This window comes from Nerophis ophidion, linkage group LG03 (assembly GCF_033978795.1).
Source record: "Nerophis ophidion isolate RoL-2023_Sa linkage group LG03, RoL_Noph_v1.0, whole genome shotgun sequence".
Taxonomy (NCBI): domain Eukaryota; kingdom Metazoa; phylum Chordata; class Actinopteri; order Syngnathiformes; family Syngnathidae; genus Nerophis; species Nerophis ophidion.
This window is the reverse complement of record NC_084613.1, coordinates 69,729,325-69,751,557: the sequence shown is the minus strand read 5'-3', so window position 1 is coordinate 69,751,557 and position 22,233 is coordinate 69,729,325. Positions and strand designations below refer to the sequence as shown.

Sequence of the window (22,233 nt, the reverse complement as noted above, 5' to 3'; positions counted from 1 at the left end):
TTTCGATCCTAAGTATTGTAAAGCTGAGATTAATTTGGAGTCAAGATTTTTTTTATCCATCGGATTGATTAACATTCTGTGATTTTTGTAAATACATTAAAACATTTTTTTTTTTAAAAAGACATTTCTTTAGGACAACACAACGAGTATAGGTCATACGTCGGCAGCCTAGAGGATTGCTATTTTAACCTGTAACCTTTGTTGAAAACGTTTTATTATAAGTTATATACCAAATAATGCAGTAGGGAAGGGATTCATATGTGGATCTCACATAAGACGGGGGTTAATCATTTTGCAATGAAGTCTGCTGAAAATGATGGAAAGCGCCACTCTTTATAGCAACTGACGCTGTGGTCAAATTTGGAATGTTCACAAAACACATTTTAAGATATTCAACACTCTACTGCCGTCTGGCGGCTAAAGTGGATATAATTAACAAACAATCCATAACGGGTAAACAACATTAACAGGAAACATATCAATAGGCCAGCCTACACTGCAAAAACGGGTACTTAGATGTAACTTTAAAAACATTGAGATTGACAGTTTCCAAACAATTTTTTACAAGTTTTGTGATTTTTTCTAAGTTGGTAAAACTTTGTACATAATTGACTTGGTGAAAAGCTAAATATGACACACTAAATTTAAGCGGTAGAACATGGATATATATGTGTGTGTATATATATATATATATATATATATACATACCGTATTTCCGATTTAAAAGGATTATCTATTCATTCACTACATAGGATTTCAGCAGAATCTACACCAGTCTGCTGACATGCAAGCTGAGTAGTAGATTTTATTAAAAAGCTTTTATAATTGTAAAGGACAATGTTTTATCAACTGATCGCAAAAATGTAAATTTGTTTGAACTATTAATCGAATCAAAAATATGACTTATTTTATCTTTGTGAAAATATTGGACACAGTGTGTTGTCAAGCTTATGAGATGCGATGCAAGTGTAAGCAACTGTGACACTATTGTTTTTTTTTTTATAAATGTCTAATGATAATGTCAATGAGGGATTTTTAATCACTGCTATGCTGAAATTATAACTAAAATTGATACTGTTGTTGATAATCATTTTTGTTTCACTACTTTTGGTTTGTTCTGTGTCGTGTTTGTGTCTTCTCTCAATTGCTCTGTTTATTGCAGTTCTGAGTGTTGCTGGGTCAGGTTTGGTTTTGGAATTGGATTGCATTGTTATGGTATTGCTGTGTATTGTTTTGTTGGATTGATTAAAAAAAGAATTTTTTTTTAAATAAAAAATACATCGATTTAAAAAAAATGAGAATCGATTCTGAATCGCTCAACGTGAGAATCGTGATTCTAATCCGAATCAATTTTTTCCCACACCCCTAATTCATACTTATGATGGTGTTAATGTTCCACAACACTTTCATTGTTGGGGGACAAGATTTCAAAATATTTTATTAGTCATGTGATCAGAAGGTATCCAAAGCAATGTTCGTAACATTAACTTACATGACCCATAAATCCATAACAGACAGAGCACAGTAAGATCTTGCCAGGTGGAATTCAGGCATCTTTTTTTTAAATTGTAATCGTTTACAGTGTTAAAAGATCCCTAAATGTTCTGCAAGCATTCAAGTCCCTAAAAAAAAGACACATTAATATGCAACATGCTTGTTGATGACATGGTTTTAGCTCCCTTGAGGAAGATAATAGATGAAGGTCCCTTAAATAGTATAAGGATTTTATAATAACATAAAAACATCTCTTCATTTTTCACACTTTTAAATATGACAAATGTGGAGATGCATGACAACATCATCGCAATGTTTAATATGACACAGAGGCACATGTCCTCCTCCTCCCTGTATATGATGTAAACTTCTTTCTTTTACCGGCAAAGATGATTTTGTTCCTTCTTCCAGTAATAACATGAATTACGACAGTTCTTGTTTTTATATTAACTAAGCTAGAGTTTAAAATTCAGAGGCCTGGGTGTCATGAACCGCTTGACAGTCTCGTCCGTGATTTGCTTGCGTCGCTCCTGATGTCCGACAATGAGCGGCTGCAGGGTGTCAATCAAAATCTTCTTCAGTTCTCCAGTGAGAAGAGCGCCGCTTGTGTAGTCCTGAGAAAAAAGGAAAAAAAAAAAAAAAAGACAAGAGTGGACATGAAGGAATGTGATGAGCAAGTAGCAAGGAATTTTTAACACAATGTATGAGAAGTCCAAAAGCAGCAACAGTTTTTAGGTTCATTCACACGGAGTTCCCTTTTTCCATGGTGCTGTTCTTGTTTATATAGAAGTGTCTAACGTGAGGCAAAAACAAAATAAATTATTTATACGGAGGAAAAAGTTGAAATGTTGACCTGTGTGAAATTAGCCACCCACCTTATCCCAATTCTTTGTGCTACAATTTTTTGGGGTTTTTAAGTTAAGTTTTTAACTTCACACAAGTGAAATGTTGATATCACTACAGTAATACTAAAAACAATATGATTTGTCATCTATAACTCAAAGCTCAGTTTTCTTTTTAAATCTGGTGATGATGATGCAGAGACACTCCCTTTCCAACTGCTGTTGAAAGACCAGATTCCAAACTGCATTCCAGTTTTAAATTGATAAGAATCATTCCAGTAAAACCCAACGATAAATTATAATATTGATAACCGCAGTGAAACCCCCACTGCTTAGTATTGCCGTTTTAAGTTGAAATGATCGAAAAAAACATCATGATATATACAGTATATATACACGAGTCACGATTAAAAGTTTACATAAATTAAAAAAAAAATAAAAATGTCATGGCTGTCTTGATTTACAATAATTTCTACAACCCTTATTTTTTGTGATAGAGTGAGTGGAGCACAAAAAACATTCAGGAAGTTTGGTTATTTTATGAATTTATTATGGGTTAAAAGATTTGATTAAAAGCTTCACCTTTTCTCCTCCAAACATATTGCTGGGTATTGTGGCCAAACAGCTAAATGTTTTATATGTATGTATATATACACACGTATGTATGTATATATATATATATATATATTAGGGGTGTAACGGTACAGGTATTTGTATTGAACCGTTTCGGTACAGGTTTTCGGTTCGGTGCGGAGGTGTATTGAACGAGTTTCCACACGGATATATTAGGTAGCGTAAACAATAATCAAAATGCCGGACATTTGAGGCATTTAAGAAACTCTGTCCTGACGATTACTGTAACGTATTATTTTCGGGTCTCCCCATGTCTAGCATTAAAAGATTACAGTTGGTACAAAATGCGGCTGCTAGACTTTTGACAAGAACAAGAAAGTTTGATCACATTACGCCTGTACTGGCTCACCTGCACTGGCTTCCTGTGCACTTAAGATGTGACTTTAAGGTTTTACTACTTACGTATAAAATACTACACGGTCTAGCTCCATCCTATCTTGCCGATTGTATTGTACCATATGTCCCGGCAAGAAATCTGCGTTCAAAGGACTCCGGCTTATTAGTGATTCCCAAAGCCCAAAAAAAGTCTGTGGGCTATAGAGCGTTTTCATTTCGGGCTCCAGTACTCTGGAATGCCCTCCCGGTAAAAGTTCGAGATGCCACCTCAGTAGAAGCATTTAAGTCTCACCTTAAAACTAATTTGTATACTCTAGCCTTTAAATAGACTCCCTTTTTCGACTAGTTGATCTGCCGTTTCTTTTCTTTTTCTCCTATGTCCCACTCTCCCTTGTGGAGGGGGTCCGGTCCGATCCGGTGGCCATGTACTGCTCGCCTGTGTATCGGCTGGGGACATCTCTGCGCTGCTGATCCGCCTCCGCTTGGGATGTTTTCCTGCTGGCTCCGCTGTGAACGGGACTCTTGCTGCTGTGTTGGATCCGCTTTGGACTGGAGTCTTGCGACTGTGTTGGATCCATTATGGATTGAACTTTCACAGTATCATGTTAGACCCGCTCGACATCCATTGCTTTCCTCCTCTCCAAGGTTCTCATAGTCATCATTGTCACCGACGTCCCACTGGGAGTGAGTTTTCCTTGCCCTTATGTGGGCCTACCGAGGATGTCATGGTGGTTTGTGCAGCCCTTTGAGACACTAGTGATTTAGGGCTATATAAGTAAACATTTATTGATTGATGATTGACAGTTCCGCAAAAGAGGACATGTCCGGTGAAAAGAGGAGGTATGGTCAGTCTATCGTAGCCCGGTCGCTGCTAGCATGCTAGCAAAAGAGGACATGTCCGGTGCTAGCAGCGATTGGGCTAGGATAGACTGACCATACATACGTACATGGCTGATTTAGTGCAACAAAAATCAGTCAGAAGTGCTAATAACAGATATTACAGAAGCTTCTATTATTGTTACCACTCAGAGAAGCCATCTTTAAAAGACTACTCGAGAGTGGTGAAGACTCTCCAACTTTCCAAGTAGGAAATCCGACCTCGGGGGGCCTTCTCGTTGAAACTTCCGAGTAGGAACTGGGAAACTCTGTCTTTACAGTACAAATGGAAATGTTGCTCCCTGGTCTCAGATTCATTGTTTGATAACACACCAAAATGTTTTCAGACTGAGCAAAAAACAAAAGGAATTGGCCCCACTGTTCCAAAAATTTCAGAGGGCACTGTACATGCGGAAATGAAACAGGACAAACTTCCTTTTGGTGTAAAAAAGCTCATCAATCAAAGCTTGATCAGTCGTTTGGTTGCAGATGAGGAAAGGTGTGCCAATGTTGCCATGAAGTGGTTAACTGCATACACTATATTGCAATTATAAGTGAGAAGGGTTCATTACACGTTAGACCCCTTATACAAAAAAAAAGTTAAAATTGTGTAAAATATACCAATTTAGAACGATCTCTGTGAAAGAGGTGTTTGATTTCTTCACATTGTGGTGCCAGTCAATGTCCTGAGCATTCTCACCTGTCTGATCTTCTCCAGTTGTTCGTCATCTTCCAAAAAGAAGCTCAAGTACATGAAGGAGACGTCCACGTCTACATTGCCGCCATATTGACGGTGTTCCTCCACTGTGTCTTTACCCCCCGAGAACGCATATTTGTTGATCTGTAGGCAATTGAGATCAAAAGTTATCCACAGTTGGCATGACTGAAAACTGCTGGAAGTAAAGAACAGTGGAACCTCGATTTACGAACTTCTCATTTTGCAAACTAACTTTTCAAATTACAAACCACAGGCTGAAAAAAATATGCTTTCGTGTACAAAAAATGTCTGACCGATCTTCTGAGCTTATGGTTTCTCAGCTCAGCTCAAGTTTTTGAGCTTTTTAGCCTTTTTACAACATAGTAGTTTTGCTAGCTCAATATGATTCCGTATCAATGGACAAATGGATAATGGACAAGTGAAATTAGTTTTGTGATTTCAAACTAAGCGCACCACAAGGCTAGTGACAGTATGTGTCGGCAGAACTTCTTTGGCTTTGTTTTAAATAGAAACTTATTTGATCACCCCTTTGTTATGTTTGTTTTATATAGAGTACTGTATAGCACTCTATATTGTGCTCAATTTTACAAACATTTCCGGAAATATGGACTTCTGTCGAGGCTAGAACTCATGATTTTTGTTGACGGTTCTTATGGAGAAATTTCCTTCAATGTATTGATTGGTTGATTGAGACTTTTATTAGTAGATTGCACAGTTCAGTACATATTCTGTACAATTGACCACTAAATGGTAACACCCGAATAAATTTTTCAACTTGTTTAAGTCGGGGTCCACGTAAATCAATTCATGGTAATTCACATACACACTTTTCTATTTGCGAACCCTGTACAAGAAACTATTTCAGTTCATTTGAGCAGTATTTACATGTCATTGGCATTGTACTGCTCAGGAACTTCAGAGGTCTAACAATTTGTTTCAGAAAGTTAGAGTCTATACAGAAAGTGCGTTTGGTGAAAACTGTCAGTGTGTCAACACCTAAAAGAGGGAAAGTCAGTTTCAGGAAGAGAACTTTGATTCAGTTACCACGGTAACTTACTCAGTGAACAGTGTTGCCCTTTGTATTTGGGCCAGTGTGTGTAATGATTGTACCTGCGGGCCACAATCAACAACCTGATCAACTCTATGCGAAGGACATGTGTGGCACTGCGTGAGGCAAATGCTGGTCACACCAGATACTGACTGCTCTTCAGACCCCACCAGACCCTCAACAAAGACAAACTGCAAATTTCAGAGTGACCTTTTTTTGTGGCTAGCCTAAGGCACACCAGTGCAATAATTGTGCTGTTTAATCAGCATCTTGATATGCCACACCTGTGATGTGGGATGGATTATCTTGGAAAAGAAGAAGTGCTCACTAACACAGATTTAAAAAGATTTGTGAAAATAATTTAGGTAGTTTGTGTATATAGTAAAGGTTATAAATCTTAGAGTTCAACTCAAAAGGAAGCAAAAATGAAAGTGTTGTGTTTATTGTTTTGTTCAGTATATATATTATATCATAACAAGACTGCAAATTGTTTGTTGCTTCTCTTGGACTGTTTAGTGTGTGCACGCGCTCCCTGTTGACGAGACTGAGTGAGTGACTGCCGTGAACACCAATCCTTTTATTCGGGCTGGTTATGTTTTTATTACATACGTTTTAGAATTGAGAAAAATATAGACTTTTGTCAAACAAATGTGTTCTGTTAAACCACTAATGTAACACAACCTAGCAGGTGGTGTTCTTGTTATATTGTTTGCTTTGAAAAATGTCAATGTGAGGAAGTTGCAAACAGCACCTTCAACCATCAACAAAACTTCTATTTTTTCCTCAACTGGCATGCAAAGCCCTGATGAACACAAGCAGGGGTGGCCAAAGTACAAACAACTGTTAACAGCAACTGTGCACCGAGGAACCTCATATACCATTTTATCTTATCCTAACAAACAACTACTGCATAACAAATTAATTCTTTGCTGACCTTGTTTTTGATCTGCTTGGCTGTGTCTGTTAGAAAGATGGAGGAATTGGCATCGCTGGCGCTCATCTTGGTCTGCGCCCCCTGCAGGGCTGGGAAGAAGGTGGAGTGCAACAGGGCAGGTTTGGGATAGCCAATCCTCGGAGCGACGTCCCGGGTCATTCTGAAGTACGGGTCCTAAGAAGGCAGGGGTGAGTTGCAAGACACTGTGTAACAAATGATACCATTACGGTGTGGCAATGTTATATGTTGGCCATTCACCTGGTCTATAGCACAGGGGATGAGACACTGGATGTCCTTTTTGTCCCCGAAAACATGTGGAAAGGAGTTACTGAAGGATGGAGCTGCCTGGATGGCTGGAAAACTTATCTTTCCTGTATAGACAGCAAATAACTTAAGTATATTTATTTAACACAGATCAGCTCAATAGTTTATTTAGTGGATAACTGGAGGGTTTTTACTTCCAAGTTTTAGTTCAGTGTTTAGGGTGTTGTTAAACAGTATGATGTAGTAATAGAACAAACATACATTTGTGAGTCATTTTTATAACAGTCCCTTTGAGTTTTTTCTCTGTTTTGAGTATAGCTGCCTCATATGCTTTTGCAGGCACTAAAAGTCAGAATATTACATACAAAACAAGATTCAAGTTGTGTGTGAGATTGTTATGGGGCGAAAAAGCTGTAGATTAGAGAGGAAAAAAGGTTAAAATGTTACTTGATAAAATCATCAAAATATTACAAGATTTTTTTTAAAAAGACAACTCCTAATAGGAAGTCATTATTCATGTTAAAATGTGTAACGTTACAAGATAAGTCGAAATACTACAAGAAAAAAAAATCATAACAAGTTACACAATTAGTTTATTCTATGAATTTGATGACTTAACTCTCCCTGTTTGCTGTTTGCATCCTTTTCTAAGCGGAACTCGCAGTTTCAAATGCTACCCTTTGGCAAAAGCTGTAATTGCACTGAACACTGCCAATTTACCATAACCCTCAATCGCACATGGCAGAGCTGACTGGTATGCATGTGTAATTGATTGATTGATTGATACTTTTATAAGTAGATTGCACAGTTCAGTACATATTCCGTACAATTGACCACTAAATGGTAACACCTGAATAAGTTTTTCAACTTATTTAAGTCGGGGTCCACGTTAATCAATTCATGGTACCAATATATACAGTGGGGCAAAAAAGTATTTAGTCAGCCACTGATTGTGCAAGTTCTCCCACTTAAAATGATGACAGAGGTCTGTAATTTTCATCAGAGGTACACTTCAACTAAGAGACAGAATGTGAAAAAAAAAATCCAGGAAATTACATTGTTGGAAATTTTAAACAATTTATTTGAAAATTATGGTGGAAAATAAGTATTTGGTCAACCATTCAAAGCTCTCACTGATGGTGAGAGCTAAGTTATATTTTGGTTTCATCTGACCACATGACATTCTCCAAATCCTCTGCTGTATCATCCATGTATCCGTTTTGGTATAAACTCAACTCGTCGTGTTTGGAGGAAGAAGAATACTGAGTTGCATCCCAAGAACACCATACCTACTGTGAAGCATGGGGGTGGAAACATCATGCTTTGGGGCTGTTTTTCTGCTAAAGGGACAGGACGACTTATCCGTGTTAAGGAAAGAATGTATGGGGCGATGTATCGTGAGATTTTGAGCCATAACCTCCTTCCATCAGTAAGAGCTTTGAATGGTTGACCAAATACTTATTTTCCACCATAATTTACAAATAAATTCTTAAAAATTCCTACAATTCCTGATTTTTTTCCCTCACATTCTGTCTCTCACAGTTGAAGTAAACCTATGATGAAAATTACAGACCTCTGTCATCATTTTAAGTGGGAGAACTTGCACAATTGGTGGCTGACTAAATATTTTTTAGCCCCACTGTATATTTTCCAGCATTCTTGTTTGTGTTTACAGTGTGAGTTTCTTTAAAGTCGTGTGCATAGGCCCCGATCTACATTTCTGCTAGTGGGTGCTCGGACGGGCGGTAAATTTGACGCTACTTTTCTGAGCATGCGCGGTTTTTGCTTGGTGGTGAGAGAAAATTTGCCATCAATCCCATGTGGGTGCTCGGGCCCTGACGCACCCATGGTCGTGTGATGGGAGAAAAACGTCATACGAGTTGGAGAAAAAAAAAAAAGGAAGAAAGTTAGTTGCCAGCTAGTGATAAGCGTGCTAGTTGTCAGTGAGGAACGAGCACTTAAAAGCCTGAATACAACACACAATAGTTGTATAATTGGTGTTAAGTAATATTAGATACAATACTATAAATTTCGACTTTCTTCTTAGATTTACAAACTATGGTTTTTTTCTCACATTGTTAAGACTTTTTATTTACAAATTTTATTTATACAACCCTTAATCACAAGTGCCTCAAAAGGTCGTCACACACTCACGGCATTTCCTGATCTAAACCCACAACAAACCCAAACGACCACAACTACAATTTACTTCTCATTTAAATCGTTTGGGTTTTGCCCTCAGACATCCCAAATCCAGGGAATTATTTCCTACATTTGTATGGATGAAAATAAAATCTATACCTCCTGAAACACCATTTCTTGTGTTGGTTTCAAGATAGCTTAGCGATTAGCATGTCTGCTCCTGGTTTGCTCTTACTGTGTGAAACATGTTTCTGTCAATCCCACTCACACATAATGATACTCAAGACACTCAGAAATGGAGTTAATTTGCCACAATGTAGGTGATTATATTGACCAAGCTGGTAACCGCCTGTCAGTCAAGTGACCTAAAAAAAATTAACAAAGTGATCGGCTTTGAAAGACATTAATTGGCAAGCGCTGATCACGTAATATATATATATATATATATATATATATATATATATATATATATATATATATATATTTTTTTTTTTTTTCCAAAAATCACACCCCTAATTATTTTGATATAATCTTCTTCTAATTGATTTAAGTAACAGTGTATTAAACAATGTTGAAACTGAGCATCCATTGACTTCAATAGGGGAGCATAGAGTGGGCTGTTCCATTGCAATTAAACGAGTCAGTCATTGGATAAATGCTTGGCATCAGAAGTGCAGCTCGCTGTCCAAATGGCTGAGACTGTGTGTACAGGATGTGCCCATTTGTACAGCAAGGGATGTCATCAAAATGGCACTCTTTGATGGCTTTAAGCGTCATGCAAAATTAATGAATACATGATGCGTTCATACGCTGGGACATGGTTCGCACACAGAGGCATATTTGGCGAAATGTAAATGTTTATAAACCGAAAAGGTCGCAATTAGAGGCGTTCGTAATTCAAGGTTCCAGACAATGTCTTGTCAAGCTAGGGGAAACGCTGGGAATGATTGTCTTCTCGATTTATACTTAACAGTCTACATTTTAAAGATACATTCCGATGCTTTTGAAAAGGGCAGGTGGGGTGTGGACAGTTTGTTTGAATAATTATGTATAAATTACCAACCAACTCTTATGCTTAAAGGCCGTTGCTGTAATTATTATTAATTGGGCTGAAGTTGTACTTTTCTATCTGTGCAAAGGGACAACTCGCAATCCAAGATTGCGAGTCGTCTCGTATCAGTGTTTGTGTCCAGACCCAGGCTGCTGACTGCCAAAGGCAAACATCAGTACCGTGACACAGACAGAGCAGAGACAGAGCCATATCATGAGTGTCAGCACATTTGCATTTCTGAATAATCATATATTGTGTCAAACTGGGGCTGCTGAAATTACCCCCCTTCCTTCAGAAGCAGCCACAGTGATGTAACCAGCGACCTCCCAAATAAATAGAGGAGCACGTGGGACTGTACCTTAGAGCATAAGTTGGAACTGTAACTAAGTGTACAGCCCAATAAGTCTCTCCTTATTGAGCAAAATGTAACTTTGTCTCTGCATGATTCCTTGCGTCTTGTCTGTTTAATAGATGTCATCTGTGTTTGAACCTGACACAGTTTCAATCGCAAACTGGTAACACCACCACCAAAGAACAGTTTTTGAGACAGACTCAAAAAATGGTTCATAAATATTTACACCAAAGCATATCTAATACATATTACTCAGAACAAAAGGAAATGTTTTAAATGTAAATTAAAATCCCTGTAGGTTTGAGTTTGTAAGTTATTTAGAAAAGTAGTGTTTTTGTCCTTACCAATGCAGTCGCTGTCTGTAAAGCCAAAGATACCTTTGACTTGGTTGAATGTCACATGCTTTTGGACCTTAACCACGTTCCTATAGAATTCAGGTGATGCACTATAAGTACAAGAAACACAACAACATGACGTGAGGCTGATTTACATAACCTAAACTGGACATGCCAAGGCAAGTCAAGGTGTTGTTACCCCATATATTCGAGATCAGAGAAGATGAAGGTCTTGTTGATGTCGAACCCACATGCGATGATGTCTTTGGCGTTTTCTACAGCAAACTGATGGCACTGTTCCAGTGTCAGATCCTTCCACAGGTACTTCTCGTCATCGGTCAGCTGGACCACCAAAGGGGACGTCAAACACATCCTGCAGCCATCTGCAACAGGGGAAGTGTGATCTTATCTACCAAAGTACAGAACCTGAAACTCTCCACACGTATTGTCTCATGTTCTCAACGCACTTGGTGAACATGAAAGGGATGAGGTGACCAACATGCATGGCCTGCGATGATGGGCCTCTGCCAGTGTATAGGAAGAAGGACTTCTTCTTTTCATAGGCATCCAGAACTGTATGCATGTCTCTGCAAGCACAGTAAAAAAACACAATACCAATGTGATTTGATTCATCAGTGATGTGTCACAACCCTGTGAGCTATGACCACCGGAGTTGAATCACAACATATTCCAGTAAAATTGATAAAGTCACAGGAGGGGCGGGGAAAGGCAAACCTGTGTGAGAAGAAGATTCCCCGACGAATGAAGTGGTGAGGTTTCTGTCCTGACACTTTCTCTATTCGGTCCACAAGTTGCTGGTCAACTTTGCTACTGCCGAACCTCACTAAGGAGAGAATGCACGGTGGGAATGAGAGAAGATGCTGCTACTACCACAAAGGAGTATAAGACTCACACAAGAAAGACAACATTGTAATTGTTTTGTTTGTTTAGAAATTCATTAAACATTTAATCAAAGCAACAGAAAATAAATCAAAAGCTTTTTAACTGTTCCAGCCCTGTAGTAATATTAAGAGGACAGAAAATTAAGCTGTATTTTTCTATGATTTTCTTTCAGCTATCATTATGAGACACAAGTTGTGATACTATGAGACTATAGCCATACTTTTGAGGAAAAATGTTTGTTAGGTGAAAAAAGCTGTAATGTAACAAGATGAAAGTCGGAAAAAATTACAAGGAGAAAGCTACAGTGTTACAACAATTAAAAAAAAACATGTTAAAACAGCAAAGTTGTCTTTTTCCAGGAAAAAAATGTTAGAATGTTAATCAGTCAAAAATATTACAAGAACAAAATATCAGCAAACTATCTTGAATATTGATATTGTGAGTGAAAAGTTGCAATGCTATTAAATTAGGTGGTTTTTTTTATAATGTTATGGGAGTAAAGTTATCATTTTCCAAGATAAAATTCAGAATATAAAGATGAGTCATATTTTTCAAAATGAAATAAGTACTAATGTTATGAGAATGAAGTAGTTTTTTCTTAAAAAATGTTTAGATATTAGAAGTTAAAGGTTGCAATGTTACATCAATAAACTTAAGATAAAAAACTGAAAATGTTCTGTTACTACCAATATCTGGTAATACCACAAGATAAAAGCCGTAGAGTTACAAAAAAAAAAGATGTAAAGACTTAATGATTAATATTATCATTTAATTCTAGTAAAATTGCGCCTTTTCGTAATATTACAAATTATTCACTTGTCAAACTATTAGACTTCCATCCATCCATTTTCTACCGCTTATTCCCTTTCGGGGTCGCGGGGGGCGCTGGCGTAGACTTAATTAGCCTAATTCTCTATTGTAAAAATACAGCTTTATCTCAAGTTCTTCTTAGTTTTTTGTAAACTTACATACTTTTACCTAACGATATCGTTATTTCAATGTATTGGTATTATATGTTCCAAGGTAACATACACATTTGTATACACAATGGTTTATTTTTCAACAAACAAAGAAGCAGACTTTTTCTCTTACCGATGAGTTTATCATAATCGACACCCTTAGCGTTGCTGGTGGTGACAGTCCATGGGTTAACGTCATCTTCTTCATTCCCATCATCTGCTACAGGGCCGTTCTCTGAGGGCGGACAGCCAGCTTTGTAGTCCTGACCAGTCTTCTGTTTGTAGTCCATTTTCAACTTTAGCAGCAACCGGACCGCAGCATCAACTTCAGCCTAAAGAAACACAAAATATATAAGTTAGCGTTAAAGGCCTACTGAAACCCATTACTACCGACCACGCAGTCTGATAGTTAATACATCAATGATGAAATCTTAACATTGCAACACATGCCAAAACGGCTGGTTTAGTTTACTAAATTAAACATTTTTAATTTCCCGCGGAGTTTCCTGTTGAAAACGTTGAGGAATGATGACGCGTGTTTGTGACGCTATTAGTTGGAGGGGACATTTTAGCCCAGAACCACTTACGGCTAAAAGTCGTCTTTTCATCGCAAAATTACACGGTATTTTGGACATCTGTGTTGCTGAATCTTTTGCAATTTGTTCAATTAATAATGGAGACTATAAAGAAGAATGGAAGAATGGAAGAATGCTGTTGGTGGAAAGCGGTGGATTGCAGCTGCCTTTAGCACCGAAACACAGCTGGTGATTCTTTGTTTGTTGTGAAGCTTTAACACAGAGCGGTCAAGCGAACATGTTTCTCTACGTCAACCAGCAAGTTTCTGGATGGGAAAATTGTGATATTAAGTCGGCTCTTACCGGAGACTTGAGTGGATTATGCGACCTCCTCCTGTAGCTGTATAAAAGGCAGCTGTGATCTTGGTTTCTCCACTGGCGTTCACCGCAGCCCTCCGACTTTCAGGTATGACTTTATAATCTCACTAAATCACCATTAACACATTAAGCAGATAAGGGATTTTCCAGAATTATCCTAGTAAATGTGTCTAATAACATTTGAATCGCTCACACTGCCGTCGCCTGGAACCGTCGCCTTTTTTTTTTTATTTTTTTTTTAAGTGCTTCACTCTAACTTTCCTCATCCTTGCTCAAATTAATGGGGAACTCGTCGCTTTTTCGGTCCGAATTGCACTTGCTGCTGGTGGCTATGATTATAAACAATGTGAGGATGTGAGGAGCCCTACAACCCGTGACGTCACACGCACATCGTCTGCTACTTCCGGTAAAGGAAAGGCGCAATATCGCGAAATGATCAAGTATGACAAATAGAATGAACCTGCTATCCCCGTTTAAATAAGAAAATCTCATTTCGGTAGGCCTTTAACGTTAGAACGGTTCGATTTGATCTTGTACTTGTGTTGTTTAAATCACCACACGATGTTAACAATTAAGTTAGAAAACAAATCAAATACACTTGTGTATTATATGTGTACATGGGCACTTACTTGCTCAGCTTTTGCAGTTTTTAGAGTCCTCACTTTATCTCCCAGTTCTGCCAGTTTTTTGTAGAGCTCCATGGGACTGTTTTCTGCTTCTACGTCTCCTTGGCAATCCGTCATCCTTCACACTGTGTTTAAGAAATGGACATTTAACAAGTTTTGTCAAACATTAGTGATGCAACCAATTGACAAGAAGGAAACTCCCCAAGCAATGAGATCATTACACAGCTGTCATATCCCTCCTTAAGCAAGCTATTATGTAGTCAAGTGTCACTATGATTACCTAACACATTGTTGTTAAAAATAGAATATCGTTACTACGTTAACATTTATTATTATGAAAATAGCCACTTGTATACATACCGTGTGAACACAGCTGGCTGGGCAGTCACTAAACTTGCATCAGCATTAGAGCGTGCTGGTGTTCGGATGTAAACTTTCCCGGGAAACGTGACTGGCAGTAGAGTTCCGCTGCTAACTCTTTAGCAATCGGTATCTCTTTTGAAAATAACTTCTGGAGCATTTAAAGTTTAAATACACAAAACTGGGAAATGTTGGTATTTTTTTTTTTTTTTTTGCCGGGCATAAACAGAATTTAAGGTCGCACGAGTAATAGGGATATGTTTAAACTGAGGTACAACAACCGGATGCCTTCAAAATAAAAGTATATCCTCCATCGGCGTCGACAGACCAGGAAACGGCGTTTATTGTGAAATATCAACAATATATGTTTCTTTAAAGGTAATTTGTCTACTCTCTCGATTTTTGACCATTTGGACCTTGGTTCGAGATTGGAATTAAAATATCTATGTCGGGTAAGACTGCAGGTAAGCTGGCTATAGCGAACACCTATCTAATGTTGCGTTCTTGTGCGAACTGTATTACGTTTAACGAGTAAAACATTTACGTTTGTTGATTTAACAAACCTATTAAAACAGTTGTTGCCTGGAAATAGGGCAGCTCGTACTAGCTAACCTGAAGGCTACTGCCATTTTCACGTCTTTGACTAGAATATTCAAATTTTTTGCTCAGCGTGTGCATATAAGGACATGCTCAGCCAATTATGTGTTGTATATTGAAAGCTATGATAGTTTTTTTTGCTGGCTAGTTTTTCTCTTGTCGATATCCACTAGATGTCAGCCTTGCAACTTTTTGAACGCACCCATCCATCCATCCATCCATCCATCCATCCATTTTATACCACTTGTCCCTTTCAGGGTTGCGGGGGGTTCTGGAGCCTATCTTAGCTGCATTCGGGCGGAAGGCGCGGTAGACCCTGGACAAGTCGCAACTCATCGCAGATCCAACACAGAAAAACAGACAACATTCACACATTCATTGCCAATCCACCTATCCCCAAGTGCGTGTCTTTGAAGGTGTGAGGAAGCTGGAGTATCTGGAGGGAACCCACGCACTCACGGAGAGAACATGCAAACTCCACAAAGAAAGATCCCGAGCTCAGGATCGAACCCATGCAGGACCTTCGTAATGTGAGGCACCCACATCACTGATTAGTGAAGATGTCCACATTAGTGGCCTATGAGGACTCTGAGTCTGAGGATGAATCCAACAACCAAAAGGGATCAGGTTTTGTCCAGGAAAAATATTGCAGACAAGAAAATCAACAAACGAGAGAATGCCCTGTATTAGAGGTGTTTCCCAACTCAGAGAGAACAATGTTGGATTATCACCAGCACATGTTTGAAAAAGACAATTCCATTTTACCTAAGACAAATTGTTCACCTTCAACCCGGCAGAAGACTTTCTTTGGACCGAGAACTCTTCCTTGCACGACGCAAGATTTTTCTGCCAATTCCAAAAGACCTGCCACAGTCCCATCTGGTGTCAGACCCTACGTCCCCAAGAGGCAAAGGCTTGTCAACTCTGCAGGGAAAGAAGATAATTTGACAGAAGGGGTCCCCAGCAAAGATGTCCAAATTCTCTCTGAAGTGTCTGCGAAGGTGAAGCTGCATCTTTCCCAAAAGTCTGCTGCTGGGATACCAAGAAGGCTTCTTCTCAGCCTTGAAGGTCACCAGGGTCCTGTCAACACAGTGCAATGGTGTCCAGTTCCTCAGATGAGTCATCTACTGCTGTCTGCCTCCATGGACAAGACATTCAAGGTGGGTAGTAATACTAATACAGTAGTCTGTACACAAATAAACAATGTAGGATTTACAAGATAATCAGGAAAAGGTCAGTGGGCATTAAATACAATCATGAAAAATAAAAGTGGTACACTTTTTCCATTTTGAGCAACGCATTGTAAAATCTACTGTAGATTTTATGTTCTGAGTTGGCAGGTTTTCTTTATACAGGAAATTATTTGTTTACACGGCGCTAATTTTGTTTTTACGGTGACATTCTGGAAACTTAGAGGCCGGTGTTTTTTTTTATCGTAAAACTTAACAGTCATACCGTTTTTATATTGACAGTAATGCACATGTAAAAACAAACGTATATTTTACGAAAATAAAAACTGGCAGCACAGCTGTCAGAGTTTTTCCGTAAAAAATAAAAGTGGTGCCATGTTTCTGTTTACAGAACTGCACGGTAGAAACAACGATAATGGATCATACTGTAAAGATGACAACTCAGTCACCAGAATTTTACCGTAAAAATAAGATTTGTGACAGTTTCTCCATTTATTGCAAGAAAAAGAATCAAACAGATATGGGGAGAAACAACCTTGCAGCTTAATCTCCGGAATTTTACTCTAAAATGTTTACAGTGAATTACTGTAAATTGAAAAACGTTCCCACTTTTTTACAGTAAAATTCTGGCAATTGCACAGCCAGGTTTTTAAGATTTTTTTTTTTTTTACTATAAAATCTACGGTGGTTGTTTTTATAGTGAATTAATGTATATTGAAAAACTCTACCGCCGTTATTTTTACTTTAAAATTCTTGCGACTGACTTGCCAGTTTTTTTAAATCGTAAAATCAAGGATCGTTGTTTTCACAATTCATTACTGTAAAATGGAAAAACAATACAACTTTTATTTTTAACTATAAAATCCACATAAATATTTCCACAGTGTAAGATAGTAATTGGGGACAGAGTGACTTGTTTTATGGTTATGCAAAATTAAGTATTAAAGGTAACGTATTAATCATAAATAGGCCCTTCAGGACTGTCAATCATGCACTTAAACTCAGTTTTATGGTCTCAAACTAAAAAAAGAACACAACGTACATCCATCCATCCATTTTCTACCGCTTGGCCCTTTTTCGCGGTAGCAGGGGGGTGGAGGAGGGGTACACCCTGGACAAGTGGACATCTCATCACAGGGCCAGCACAGACAGACAGACAATATTCACACTCTCATACAAAAAAAAATTGATTTTTTTCGCAGTTGATGTCCTTTACCACAACACACAACACAATGCAGCTTCACATGGCATCTGTAAAGCCTCTGTGGCTTTGGAGTTTTGTAGAGAAAATACAGCAAACAGTGCTGAATGTTTAATATTGACCCAGAATGATGAAAGAAAGCTGTATTATTATGTATTTTAATATATAATATAATACCAATATTTTCACTCATGTGAAAAGAAAACATTTAGTATTACTACAATATTATTTATCTTAGAAAATATAATTTTTCCTTTTAGTACTTCAATAAATAATCAATGTGAACACAACGTTAAATTTAGCATTGTCTTGGTAGACATTCTGTACTACAATTCACAGCACTGCGACATGGCATCTGTAAAGCTGACGTTGACCATGGAGTTAAGAGAAAGGGCTGCTTTATGGTTAACGGCCCTAAACATGTCAATAGGGATGTAACAATAAACGGTAATCATGATAACCAAAGTAGAACTCCCGATGGTTAGTATTACTGTTTTTTTTTTTTTTTTTTTGGAAATAACTGTGATTAATAACTGCACTTTGATAAAATCACGGAGGGACTCTGGCCAGCTCGTTATCTTAAATGCTAACATGAAAAGAAGAGGTATTAACTACAAGCTGTGATCTCTTAGAACACAGTAGTGCTGTTTCGGTACCGGTACCAAAATGTAATTTGATACTTCCCATCCATCCATTTTCTACCGCTTATTCCCTTTCGGGGTCGCGGGGGGCGCTGGCGCCTATCTCTTTTCGATCCTTTTTCAAATAAAGCACACCAAAGAAAAAGCTTTATTGGTTTTATTTTAACAGGAAATCTTATGATACATTAAACATAAGTTTCTTATCGCAATCAAAGACCAATTTTGGCATGAAATAAGATAGTGAACATACCAGACAACGTTTCATTTAGTATTAAGTAAGCAAACAAGTTACACAGGCTTCTAATGTGAGTACTGATGTATGCATTAACATCTTGTGTCATTTCCCATTCTATTATTTTGTTAAAATTACGAGGGACAAGCCGTAGAAAATGGATGGATGGGTTATTAATATACTTGTTCGTCTATTGTTAATATCTGATTACTTTTTGCTTTAACATGTTCCATCTGTACTTATAAATATAATAAGCACTAATTCTAAGTTTTGGATTATACTAAAAGTTTGGGTGGCTTCACGGTGGGAGAGGGGTTAGTGCGTCTGCCTCACAATACGAATCTTTCTGTGTGGAGTTTGCATGTCCTCCCTGTGACTGCGTGGGTTCCCTCCGGGTACTCCGGCTTCCTCCCACCTCCAAAGACATGCACCTGGGGATAGGTTGATTGGCAACACTAAATTGGCCCTAGTGTGTGAATGTGAGTGTGAATGTTGTCTGTCTATCTGTGTTGGCCCTGCGATGAGGTGGCGACTTGTCCAGGGTGTACGCCGCCTTCCGCCCGATTGTAGCTGAGATAGGCGCCAGCGCCCCCTGCGACCCCGAAAGGGAATAAGCGGTGGAAAATGGATGGATGGATGGATGGATAAAAGTTTGGGTATCGATCCAATACCAATATCAATATTTTTAGAGATCCACCCATTTGTTTACATTCAGGAGTGTAGCTTCCTGTTAGTGCTTAGCTGTTGTATCCTCCTACGGTGTGGAGTGAAGCATGTTTAGCTATTCCTCGTTCTCTAAAGATGATGCTTGTAAGAAATGAAGTTTATTTGTTGCCATGGAGGCAAGGGTCAGGGATTTAGAAGGAACTAAACCACTGTGGAAGGACGTTAGCTGCTAGCTAGCTTAATTTTATAGGACTGCTTGCATAGTGGCGCTTCAGTGCTTATAGCTTCAACTTTATCGTTAGTTTTTAAGCCAAAGTACGTTCATTCTCTGTCTTCTGTCTCAATATTGTTTCCACTAGTAAGAGCTCTGTGCGTGGGTTGACTTGCGATATACGCCTCGGCTCATATTCCCAGCAATGACACCACGATGCAACATCATGCCTGTAAAAAAATTAAGTATGTGTATTTTTCAAAGGCAGTATAGTACCTTTTTTAATTACTTAGTACTGTGTTACTTTATTAATACTGTAATTTCGTACGGCACTATCCACATAGGAATACGAGACAATGGTATTTTTACGGTGCATTCAAGGACTGCTAAACAGAGTAGGACACTCTGCAAGCAATAATGAGTATCCAGTATTAAATACACTACAGACTCTTGCGATAATGATATCATTTACCATATATTCTTTGGCATATACACAATAATAATTGATTTGATTTGTTACACACTTTCCATTCAATTAATTCTCAAAGTACTACAGTACAAACCAATACTTAAAACAATAAAAATAGATAAAATACTAAGAGTAACACACTATCAGTGAAGCATAGGAAACACAAAACATGCAAAATAGTGGGTTTTCTAACAGTTTTTCTGTTTCAGTTCTTTAAAAATAATCCCTTGTTCAAAAGATTTTAGGATGTTTATACATACTCCTTGAGCACATTTAACAACATGCGATACAAATGATAACTGATATGAAATTTGTACAGAACTGCCCATTTGTTTAGGTTCAAGAGCGCGAGCTTACTGTTAGTGCTTAGCTATTGTATCCTCCTATGGTGTGTAGTGAAGCATGTTGAGCTATTCCTCGTCCTCCAGGGATGATATTTGTAAGAAACACAATTTATTTGTCCCCATGGAGGCGAGGTTAGTGATTTACAAGCAACTAAAACACTGTGTTAGCTGAAAGCTAGCTATATTTTAAAGTACCGCTTGTAGGAGGTCCATGCAGGTTGGGATTTACACAGGTATCTGACATTCAGTCTAATTGGTGTGCTGTGACACAATCTCTGCCGCCCCAGTATAGAAACACACCACTTTCTATGGAACCGTATCAGTCATTGTCAGTCCAATGTGTGTCAGCACCCAGGGTACCATTTCCAATCTCTTGGATTATGGACCACAGTTCCTTTCTTTATTCCATTCCAAAAAAAGTGACCGGAAAAATTCAGGAGATGCAGGTGTTGGAAATGGTTTCTAAGAGAGCTTGAGAAGGATTAATCATTTATAAATGCATATGATCATTTCCATATTCAAACTAGTGGAGTAGCAGCATGGCAGAATTACTTCTACTGCATTGGAGTTGTTTGGAGCAGATGGGGGCGAGACAAAGAAAATAGGGTTTGGTTGTTTAGTATGCCACCCTTGATTGCATGCAGGCTGTCTAAATAGGACCAATCTCCTTTTGAATTGATTCTTTTTTTCTCTCCTACCAAACCCAGAGATGCTCTTATGGATTGGAACAATGTTACTAATTCAACATATTTGCAATTTCACAAAATGAACTCAAATTGTGTTTCTTTTCATAGTTACATGCGTAAAGAATATCCCTAATTGCAACGCAATTGACTGTCGGCAAAAAAGAGCTGTCACTCATCAGGCCACACCCCCTTTTAGTTAAAATTTAAAAATGAAAGGTCTTGTCATGTCATGCTGATCCAAAATATCTAAAGGCTGTCATTAATTTAAAAACAGCTTTGTAACCAGTGGGATATACATTTGTTGTTTTTTGAATAACTGTTCCCTAAACAGTATTCCAATTACAATGTATTGTTTTTTATTTAAAACATTTATGACTGTGGCATTTTTTTTTTATTTAAATGTATTTTTTTTTCTACCTGATTTAAAAATTTGCTTTAAATATCCACTGTAGCCAACCACCAGAGGGCAATAGTAACCCATAGGCTATTCTGTATTTACATAGTATCCTTTATTGTATATTAAGCATCTTGCTATCTTGCTATACATTTACAGTGAACTTTTAACAATGAATACAACCACCCAACTATATTATTAGTCATATCAAGCCTGATACTTAAGTGATGAAATATAATAATTTTAATAGCACACAGCCATTTTCCAACACTTATACGGCCGACACTATGAAGACACTTGTATTTAAAGGGGCTGTTCGAAACATTTACACAGATGCCTAGAGGGTGCAAACTTTCCAATATATTTTACGCTCTTATGGCTTTGGATAGCTACCGTTAACTGTCATTGAATGTATATTCTGTCATAACATTTCTTCTCTTGGACTGCTTTTGTATGTGTGCACGCCCTGCCTGCGCGTACGTGTTGACTAGACCAGATAGATGAGTGACAGCTGTAAACACCAATTATTTTATGGGGGCCGGTAACATTTTTTTAATTTAATAACTCAATTGTGAAAAATAAAGACAATTGTCAAACACATGTGTTTTGTTAAACCACCAATGGTTACATAAGCTAGCCATTGGTGCTGTTGTTATATTTTTTGCTTTAAAAAATGTTACTGTAAGCAAGTTGCAAACAGCATCTTTAAGCTACGGCTGCCCTTCTCTTTCTTCCCTGGCTGAGGACACGCATACATTCTGGGAAGTCCATACATCTTTCTACTTCGGACTGCGCATAATTAGCTTTAGTGCCTGTTCGGCCTCGTAATCGCCATG

General features: G+C 38.0%; 2 protein-coding genes across 3 annotated transcripts in view; one reads left to right on the top strand and one right to left on the bottom strand.

Annotated features, from left to right (window-relative positions):
* Positions 1-1,404: 1,404 nt before the first annotated feature.
* On the bottom strand, positions 1,405-14,931 carry LOC133549985 (tryptophan--tRNA ligase, cytoplasmic). Its single transcript, XM_061895942.1, is given in 12 exon segments — positions 1,405-2,108; positions 4,882-5,022; positions 6,882-7,055; positions 7,140-7,252; positions 11,035-11,135; positions 11,225-11,382; positions 11,384-11,408; positions 11,493-11,612; positions 11,761-11,869; positions 13,021-13,219; positions 14,410-14,531; positions 14,767-14,931. Coding segments are annotated over 11 exon segments (1,413 nt in total). The 5' UTR covers positions 14,524-14,531; positions 14,767-14,931; the 3' UTR covers positions 1,405-1,949.
* A 112-nt stretch (positions 14,932-15,043) lies between these two features.
* Positions 15,044-22,233, top strand: part of wdr25 (WD repeat domain 25) — a 53,401-nt gene continuing 46,211 nt past the window's right edge. Inside the window, exons 1-2 of one of the 2 annotated variants that reach the window (XM_061895944.1) lie at positions 15,044-15,144; positions 15,621-16,523. In XM_061895944.1, the coding sequence (XP_061751928.1) occupies positions 15,924-16,523 (600 nt within the window). In that variant the 5' untranslated portion in view covers positions 15,044-15,144; positions 15,621-15,923. Of the gene's footprint in view, positions 15,231-15,620; positions 16,524-22,233 lie in introns of both variants that reach the window. The other variant, XM_061895943.1, reaches the window with a different exon arrangement.